The sequence below is a fragment of the Tachypleus tridentatus genome, chromosome 10, assembly GCF_004210375.1.
Source record: "Tachypleus tridentatus isolate NWPU-2018 chromosome 10, ASM421037v1, whole genome shotgun sequence".
Classification (NCBI taxonomy): Eukaryota; Metazoa; Arthropoda; class Merostomata; order Xiphosura; family Limulidae; genus Tachypleus; species Tachypleus tridentatus.
In genome coordinates this window covers 82378308-82388851 of record NC_134834.1, presented here as the reverse complement: position 1 = coordinate 82388851, position 10544 = coordinate 82378308, and the positions used below count along the sequence as shown (strand labels likewise).

The following is a 10544-nucleotide window of genomic DNA, read 5'->3' as shown; positions in this document are numbered from 1 at the left end:
AACATCTTGAATGTTTTGTGTAGTTTCTGCTACACTATTGCCTTTTTTTTTTGTCTTCATAAGAGTTTGTTTGATTAACAATCTGAAAAAGTGGAGTTTGGTTAGTTTCTTTTATTTGTCTGAACATTTCTATACACATCCTACTACATATTTTAGTCATTAAAGCCTTCTACAAAGACAGAAATGATGCAATTTCTGTATTAAATTTTCAGACATTACTTATGGGATGATCTGATAAATAAATAAATAAAAAAAAACAAAAAAACAATAGTTCTAAGACTGATCATTGAGGTATACCAACACCACTTGTGACATTAAGCCAGTTTGACTGAACTCCACTTATAACAACTATCTGCTTTCTTCCATCAAACCACCCTCCACACCTACAGAGATAGTTTCTTACAGACCTTTTATGTGGTGCTTTGTCAAATGCTTTCTGAAAATCCAGATACATCATATCTACATCCTTAGCCTCATACACTTTCAAAGAATGTCAAAATATTTTGTAAGGCAAGATTTTTCCCTTGGTGAAACCATGTTGACTGTCCAACAACTTTAACTTTGTTAAATGACTTTATCAAAACTTCAAGTTTTCCCCACAACTGATGCAAGATTAGTAGGCCTATAATTAATGGGACAACTTCTGTTACCTACCTTGAAAATAGGAGTGATTTTGACTATTTTCCAGTTTATTGGTACTTCTCCACTCTTCAAGGACTTGCAAAAAGATTGCAGCAAGTGGCTCACATATCCAGTTCTTGCCCTTCTTTAAAACCACTGGGAAAATGTTGTTTCCCAGGGCTTTATCATTCTTTAAACTTCCAAATTTTATTTTAACGAGCCCAATTTATGTAACTGTCTTGTTCAACTTTGTTTTCATCTATCAATTGCTCAAAATAATAGAAGAATGAGCAGAGTATAATAACTTAGCCATTTCATGATTATCAAATACAAGAGTTTCTTTATCATCTTTCAAGGATCTTTTACCTATGCTAACATTTTGTTCACCCCAAATGCACTTTTTCTTACTGTTAACTTTTGTTTTAAATCATTTTTTTCATACATCCTTTTGGATGTCCTGATTTCCTGTTTGACCAATTTTCTTGATCTTCTGTAACACCATTCAATTTAAATTTCTTAAATTTGTGATACTTTTCTTTAATTTTATCTCTTATACTCTTTAAGAGCCTATCTGGCTTTTTACTTTTAGCTACTCATTTTCTTTCTGTAAGGAGTATATTTCTTCTGAGTATTAAACTTGTACTTTAAAAAAATTTTACCAAATTTCATCAGTCTCCAAATAACTGTCCAAGTTACAATAGAATTCTTGTTGCATCCCTTCAAAAAAATTTTTTTTTAATTTGCAATAAATTGTTGTTCTCCTGATCTTCATTTGCAGCAAATCATCAAATCTAATATAGCAATGATCTCTTCCACTTAGATGTTCTTCAATTTCCAATTTCTTAAAATTTGTTTCTGTATTAGAAGTTAACAATAAATCTAAAATAGTAATGTTTATAGTAGGTTCCTTGAGCTACTGGTGAAGAAAACTACCTTGAACAGTTTCCAAAACCTTTCTTCCTCACGGTTTGACTCTAGAATTTCCAAGTCAGTAAGTCTGAAATTAAAATGACCCATAATGGATTTCATTAACAACTGAAATCCTAATTTTGCTGTAAAGTTTCTCGCTGATTTCATCAGTTTCATCTGATGGTCTGTAACAAGTTCCTACTGAGAACATTTTAATCCATTAACAGAAACCCAAGTGGATTCAATCTCCTTCCTGTTACTCTTAATATTCTTAACTTCAACAGTACTTGTAGCCACTCCTTCCCCTCTCTTTATTACTGTATCTAGTAAATAACCTATAAACATGTATTTCAAAGAAATTTGTAATCAAAATCATCTAAATTTAACCATATTTCAGTTATTCCCATTTATATCAAAATTTTGTATTTCCTACCAGTGTCCTAAAGTCATCTGTTTTATTTATGCTTCTAGCATTATGGTAGTAACAATTTAAGCTTATTCTTATCACTTATTTCCTATGTTAAACTTTTCTCTAAATCTCAATTTTGTTTCATTTGGTTTCTTTGCACTCACCACTATCCATGTAGTCCTAGTTTACAACTAAGTTAACAATTGTTGCAGACTTGTGCTCTTCTACATAAGGATATACCATCCATTCCAAAAAGATCCCTTCTCCCTCTCAATTGGTCCCACAAGTCCAACCAACTAACCTCCTCATACTTACATATTAATTTCAACCTAGTATTTAACCCTTGTTACCTACTCCAAATTTCATCTCCACAATTAATTCTTGGCAGTATCCCTGACACAGTTAATTTATAACATTTACCTTTTTAAATGCTTTTATCAACCCCTTGTACTTAAGTTCCTCTGACTTACTCTTTCTTGTATTGTTAGCCTCTGCACACACAAAGACTGCATCATTGCCAGTTCCTTTCATTATATCTTGTGCTTTGTCAGTTATGTCTTCCTGTGCCTCAGAGTAGTATAATCATTTTGTTCATATTTATCCCACAGACTATTCTATCCGTGTGACATGTTAAGGAATCACCTATAACTATAACATCTAAGATTATGATCCACATCCTTTTGCTTTTCCTCCAATAGTTTCTCATCTACGCAAGAAAAGGGCAGAAATTTGTTGCTTAATAAATAGGGTATTTATAATTACATTCACTACTTTTAACCCTAACACTACCCTTTCTAACTTCATGATTGTTGTTATTAATCTTAGAATTTCTTGTGTAAATTGAAATGGAGAGCAAGTTTTATATAAATGAAATTAAGTGAAATAGATGTTGGAAAGAAATTAAGTTTTACTCACTTAATTTTATTAAAATGTACCTTTTTCTAAAATCATTTTTACAAATACTTTTTACATAAGTACACAAAAGGACATGAAAATGTATATACAACATTAAGAAATTGATATAAATGCTATTTCTTTTTCATCTAAAGACTTCAGTGATAACTTGCAAATAAATCATGATATAATAAATACAGTTACTTTAATTGTTTATTGCTAGTATTTCTTTTGCTAGCACAAACTTGTAATTTTTCATCATAACTTATGACATTTATTGCTCTTGGTATCTGAACAGTATGTGGTTAAACCTTAAAGATGAATAAAGGTTTAAGCTTCTGATATTTGAAAATGGCTTGAACTATTTCATTAATTTGTTAATACTTTTTAACTAAGATCATCCTCCATCCCAACAGACCACAGTTCATGCTGTTACTGCCACCCAGAAGACTGTTGATGGACCAAGCTCTAAGGTAACTTCCACACATTTTTCATATTGTTGTTCTGTGTATTGTTGTTGTTGTTATTAGTATGTTAGTATATGTACAGAAACTATCATGTGTATATTTTTTTATTTTCAGGCATGGAGAGATGGACGTGGGGCCAGTCAAAACATTATTCCTGCTTCAACAGGTGCAGCAAAAGCTGTTGGAAAGGTCATTCCAGATTTGAATGGGCATGTATTGGACTACTATCTTAAAAAATATGGATCTAAATAGAAAATTAGCTGGAAGTTTCAGATTTTATTAATTGACCATGTCTTTTGCTATTAGTATGTTGCTAATATACACGAAAGTATTGATACTTTTCCATATTCAAGGTTTCTAAATTATTAATATTTACTTCATAATGGTTCCTACACAAATTGATGTAAATCAGTATAAGTATCTGTATTACTTCTTAGCACTTCTACAGTATCTGTAAAGAATTGTCATTTGAATTTGTCTTTACTTTAACCCTTTCTCAATGGTTTAATGGTCAAAGGTCATGTCATTGCAATTGTTGACTTTCTTTCAAACTTTTATTGAACTATTTTATTTTATGAGTTTATCAGTAAGTTTGGAATCAAATTGTGGATTATAATTCAAATTTTAATATTATGAGTAATGAGGACTTTTAATATTAAAAGAATATGTCTAAATATAGATTTCTGAGCTACATGGTATGTTGAATGTAGCACTAGTTAAATTTAGATGTTTATAGTGTCAAAATAATCGGTCTGTAGTTTCGAACAAATTAGGAACTCAAACTACCAATATTGTTAAACTACAATATAAAATAAGAACCTTGTATCTTCTTATTTTGCTGAGATATAGCTTATGTAATGAATTAAATACAGTAGCCTTGTTTATCTTTTCATTTTAGAAAATGTCCCTTTATATATAGTTCATTATATGGTATGTGAATAACCAATTGACAGCCTAGAATCTCTCACTCATGGTTTTCTCAGCCATTTTAATTTTCTAAGACTATCATGTCTTTTTGAACCAAGATTTATATATGTATAAAACTTTAAGAACTTGTTTTTTCACATCTTCATGTGCAAAATTTTAAGGCTTAGCAACCTACATCCAGCTGCAACAGAGCTCAAAGGTCATAGCTAGAATAGATAATTGTTTGATTTAATTCTTTGGTCATTCTATACTTTAAGAAAAATATCATTTCTGAATAATAATAACCTATACATGTATGATGTGTGTAACAAGTAGAATGTGACCTACTATATTACAAAATACTAGTCCACTAAACACTTATATTATTGGATATGGTAACTTGAGTGCATGTGCACTGCTTCAACACAAATTATATAATGTTAGCTAGGCACCACTGGAAGGTTAATATAATAAGTAATATATACCATTATGAGAACTAAACGACTTAGCCTTAACATTTGTATGTGTTATAATGTGTAGTCATTCTAGTAGAGAAAAAAGCATAATTTACATTTCTTAATTTCTTTATAATGGTTGATATTGCTCAGATCCCATGTAGTTAGGTTTTAGAGATCATGCAAATATTTGAGATTGAGGACAAGGAATAGATGTTTTAATCATAACATGAAATCGCTCCACACTTGAACTAGTGGCAAAACACTGTTCACAAACAAACCTTCAGTTAAAGTACTGCATATACTGCATCAAAAACTAGAATATAAATACTTAACATGTGCAAATGTGTATACAAAATCGTATGTTCTGCTAATCCCATTGCGAAAGGGTTAATTAGAATGAAACATAATTATGCTTATTTAACTTGTGTACAGCTGATGGAGAATTTTTCAGTTTTTGTATTTTTATATTGTATATGAATACAATAACATTCCTTAATGCTATGAAGAAATGTTCATATTTATCAAATGTTTAGATATTAAGTACTTGTATTCTGCATTTAGTTAGATTTTCTCTTGTGAAGAGAATAATCATTGGAGAATACAATATAATATAAAATCATTACTTGGAACATGTAATGCATGAAGTAAAAGATGTAATTGGGTCTCTGAGAAAGAAATGTTATTGTTCTATCTATTTAGAAAGCTGACTGGTATGGCTTTTCGTGTTCCTGTTCCTGATGTTTCTGTTGTAGATTTGACTTGTCGACTGGCCAAGGAAGCTTCATATGATGAAATTAAAGCTGCAGTAAAGGCTGCATCAGAGAGTGATCATTGGAAAGGAATTCTGGGATATACAGAAGATTCAGTAAGAAAACTTTGTTAATTTTGTATAATCTCAAACTGAAAATTTACTTTTAAGGAATCAAACTGCCTTTAAATTTTTACAAAGTTTGTTTATGCAATATCTTTTTAACATTTGAAAACTTTTCTGGGCTTTGTATAAAGTTTTATTAAATCATAAACTCAGTTTTTTCTTTGTTATGAAATTCTAAAACTGTGCTGAACTAAATCTAACATCATTTAAGTAATACTTTATCACTCTTAAAATGTTTGTTTCCAGGTTGTGTCATCTGATTTTATTGGTGATTCTCACAGTAGCATTTTTGATGCCAGAGCTGGAATTTCCCTGAATAAAAATTTTGTGAAACTAGTTTCATGGTAAGATTTTCAGATTGTCTAGAAGAGTTTCATAATCATGGAAACAGAGCATGGTATTAAAATATTTGTTGAATGTGCTTATGACCGGTGGTGTAAATTAGTTTTGGAACAACTGTCTCAAGATATTTTCTTGAGCTAGATATGCACATTTATTTGTAAATATATTTATTTTCATTATAACTTCTGAACATAATTTTTGCTATAACAATAAAGTAATTTAATTATATAGTAATCTGTAGTGTACAGAAAAGACCTGGATTTTACAGTCTTAGAAATGATTAAGAACAAATAAATGATGATAATGAGGCTTTATTTTTATTTTTGTGAACTACGTAGAAGAGCAACATAATTGAATTGTTTGTTGAAGATAATTTTAATTAACTTGTTGTCTCAGTTTAATGTGTTTTCCTGATTTGAAATAATTTATTATAAGAATAGTTTAAGTTTTCTAGCTGTATTAGCCTCCTGCCAGTACAGCAGTAAGTCTGCGAATTTACAACACCAAAATTAGGAGTTCAATTCCCCTGGGTGGGCTCAGCAAATAGCTCAATATGGCTTTGCTATAAGAAAAATGCACACTAGCTGTATTATTATTTGGTATATTAAGTTTGCATTAGTTATTTCTCAATTTTTCTTGTTAGTTGAATGAATTCAACACAAAGTTCCTAGATAATTACATTTGGAGTATTATATTCATATACAAGCAATTTTACTATGGGCTGTTAATGTGTGCTTATGTTTTTCAGGTATGACAATGAATATGGTTACAGCTGCAGAGTTGCTGATCTGATCAAATATGTACACAGCAGGGAATGAGATCATGTTGGCCCTCACCAATGTGAAGATCTTCACATTTGGATAAAAGATCACACTTTTACTAGTTTTTACTGTAGTGGTTGATAACTTAATTAACTTAATAGGAAACTCTTTAGGTATTCTGGTACTTAGTTGTTTCAGAATCTGTTGAGAATTATAAGCCTTCTATCTATATTCAGTGGTATCATTGTGTTGTGCTAGCCATAACGTTAGTCTACAAATCTACCATTTTGAACGTTTGTCTTTGTTGTAATATTCTCTAAAGATTTAATGCTGGTCTGCAAGAATGTATCTTGGTGTTTCAAGTAGCAGTAAAGTTAATACAATCAACGATTTGCTTCACTTGTTTTTTAAGGGTTAGAAAAGTTGTAAGCTGGCTTACAGGTTTCTAGAAAGTAATATAATGCATTCAAAAATTATCTTTAGTTAATTTTATTTCTCTCTATCCTTAGATTACATTAATTTTCACATATTTCAATAAATAGTGGTGGCGTGTGTGTGTGTGTAACTAGTTATGAGTTTCATTAACACAAATGATATACTTTACATTTAAAGTTATCAATGTTGCAAAATTAAAATGCACTGTACAGTTTATAAACCTTAAGTGTTTTTTCAACAGTTACACTTTGTTGAACATTAATAAAAAGAGCTAATGGCATCTCTCAACCCTAGAGGAAATTTTAAACGTTTGTTTTAACAACTACGTTCAGAACACACTTTTAAGTGAATTACTGATAAATGTTTAAAAGTGTAATGAAATGTCTAACATGGAAAACACACTGTGCAAGAGACTTTTTATAATCGTTGTTGGGTAATTTTCTATTGTATTAACGTAATGCACTTCCATACACAAGTAAGCTTGTTGAAGTTGTCTTGAATTTTCTGTTTTGTGTTTAAAACATGTTCCACTTGAAGTCTGAAATACTAGATTAACAGTAATGGATTATGATTTGGTAATCCACAGAGGATTTATTGTGACGGAATATTAAAGGATTAGTGAAACAACATTAAATAATTTATTATAAAACGCTACAACAGTGTATTAGTTTTCCAGTAACTTCAGTCTTAATATGAACTATTGGGTAAAACGTTCCAAAAAAAAAAAACGATTTAAATGTAGTTGCTAGTAATATAACATTTTTATGTATTGGCAACACAGATTACGTTCATCAAAATACATGCAAAATCTCTTTTCAATAATAATAAAAATAACTAGTAGAAGTGTAAAGTTATCTCGCAATAGTTTACCGAAGATACAATGAAATGCTATTATGACAGTGCATTAAAACAAAAAACAAGTTTATCCCTGCCTGTTAATACTTTTAAATTTTAGTTTGACCTTTGGCACTTTTTAATTTGCAGATTTCATGCAGTGTTTTGAGCGAATGTCCAGAGTAATTGCTATTCTCGACTATTTAAATTAACTTCGCAAAACATTGCAAACTCGAGCATCTCTGACCAACGTTTTTTAATACATGTACACAAATATATCCATTTATAGTTGAAATGATCGAATTTTAAATTTATCTATATTATGTCTTCTAGGCCTGTCTTAACTCATAAGTTTTAAATTCTTGTTTATAGATGATTTAAATCTTACCAAAAAAATTCCACCACCATCACCGATATGAGAACGCTTCTATTCCTTTTACGTAAAGTTGGGACTGTATTAAGGAGTGTTTCTTTCTAATAATTATACATCGAAAATTTTCAAACCTAATTATTTTAACCTTTTGTGTGCACTCGCTCGCTAAAATACAAGTGCGTATGTATGTTTATTTTTTCCTGAGAACTTTCCCTCTGTTCACAACACGAACTGAAGTGCGTGAACAATAATTTTATGCCATTATTTTATGAAAGGTTGTGTTTATTAGTACGACTTGAACACTTTGCAATATTAAGATTAGAGTACTTTACCAGATATAATAGATTAATGTGATTAAATAATCTTTTGTTGTTTTTTTAATATACACATTTTGTTTTGACATGGTCTCCTAGTGGGTCAGTTACAATCCGCATTTAGATTTCTCGAAATGTACAGAGCATCTATAGCCAACGTTATGGTTTTTGGCTAAAACAAATTCGTCAGTTTTGGCATCACTAAATGTGGACATGACAAAATATTAAATATTTTTGTATCTGTAAGTTGCGTCACTGTTAAAAAAAAAAACTCAAAAAAAGACCTTATTAAACTCGCATTTTTGCCAGGAGTAAATTAAATTTAAAGTAAAACACGTAACTAAAGTTGTTGTTTTTTTCTTCTATTCGATTCATCATGCTTAATGCTATTTTATGCAAACTCGTCAACATACGAGCGAAAGGACTCGCGCCCAACATTTTGTATTCACTTCAAACATGTATGACCTAGAGGTTAAGGCACTCGACTCGTAATTCGAGGGTCGCGGGCTCGAATCCCCGTCACACTAAACATGCTCGCCCTTTCAACCGTGGGGGCGATATAATGTTTCGGTCAATCCCACTATTTGTTGGTAAAAGAGTAGCACAAGAGTTGGCGGTGGGTGGTGATGACTCTTGTCTTACACTGCTAAATTAGGGATGGCTAGCGCAGATAGCCCTCGAGTAGCTTTGCGCGAAATTCAAACCAATCAAACATTTATTTAAAAATTAGTTTCAATGTTAGGGCTTGGGTTAACGTTTCTCATAGATATAAATTAGCTGTTAAGATTATATTTTGTTAAATATTTCCGTGAAAGTGATTGATTTAATTAAAATGTATATTCTTTACTTTTACTCGAGTTCTTAGAAAGAGTGATTTGTAACTTCATTTTCACAATATAGTAATCTAACCTATATGAAAGTCATTCAGTATTTGTCTCGAAAAAAGATGAGTGGTAAAAGCCAAAATGCATTCATCCAGATAGAATAATTCGATCAATGTCTATCCATTACGATTTTAGTGACGTATGTGCATGTTAGTTGTGAGGGGCCGTGAAACTATACCAACACACAATACACTTACGATAAACATAAAGTTAGACATAATGTCAGATCACCTACTTAGTCTAGGGCCGAGTACATAAAATTTGTTATGAAACTAAAATATATTGATTCAGAATTAAGATTAAACCGTTACTGAATTAAACTATTTTATTTTATATCGCCAACGTTTCTAATAAAAAAAAACATTTAATCAACAGACTCAATTGAGAAATGATATTGATCAAGGTTTCATATTTATATATTTCACGTTGCACTTTGAGTAAATAACAACTATTTGGTTTGACCTTTGTTGCTAAGCAACGTAACATACAAGCTATTGCTGAAACATTGTCACGAAATCCCCCTGGGTTTTAGAAGTTAATCTGATTTTTGACGATAATTATTTCTATGAATACGTCGTAAATTCATTTCGTGAATGATCTTAATTTTGATTGGCTTACAAAGGAATTTACTGACATTTGACTGCACGTTTTCTGTCTCTGCAGTGGTCAAGTTTAATTCGATAAACTTATTTCGATTAACTATCAAATGTGGAGGTATATATTAAGTGTTGATAACGCTCGGTTTTACCGAATTCCTTGCATTACACGGGTCTAGTTCCACTTTCTTTCGAGTAATACTTCACGTGATTGCTCGTTCCCATTTTAAATTAATTGTTAACATAGATTTAAATAGCTCTTAAAATTTTGGCAATTATTCTTCTATATAAAAGCCTGTTAATAAGATAGTTCTCGGGACCAAATCGGATACAGTGTTATACATATATGTTATGAACAAAAGAACGTTAGATCTACAGATGGGTACGTTAATCGCTACGGGTGCGCTCTTCTCAAGGCTAATAGTTTAAATAAATATATTTACAAAAGCTATCTCTTTTTAAGTGAA

At 30.8% G+C, this 10544-nt stretch overlaps 1 protein-coding gene across 2 annotated transcripts in view; it reads left to right on the top strand.

Annotated features, from left to right (window-relative positions):
* Nucleotides 1–7028, top strand: part of LOC143229719 (glyceraldehyde-3-phosphate dehydrogenase 2-like) — a 19141-nt gene extending 12113 nt beyond the window's left edge. For both annotated transcript variants that reach the window (XM_076462451.1, XM_076462452.1), the window contains exons 6-10: nucleotides 3250–3306; nucleotides 3415–3509; nucleotides 5364–5529; nucleotides 5785–5882; nucleotides 6629–7028. In XM_076462451.1, the coding sequence (XP_076318566.1) occupies nucleotides 3250–3306; nucleotides 3415–3509; nucleotides 5364–5529; nucleotides 5785–5882; nucleotides 6629–6698 (486 nt within the window). In that variant the 3' untranslated portion in view covers nucleotides 6699–7028. The remainder of the gene's footprint in view (nucleotides 1–3249; nucleotides 3307–3414; nucleotides 3510–5363; nucleotides 5530–5784; nucleotides 5883–6628) is intronic.
* The last annotated feature ends 3516 nt before the right edge of the window (nucleotides 7029–10544 follow it).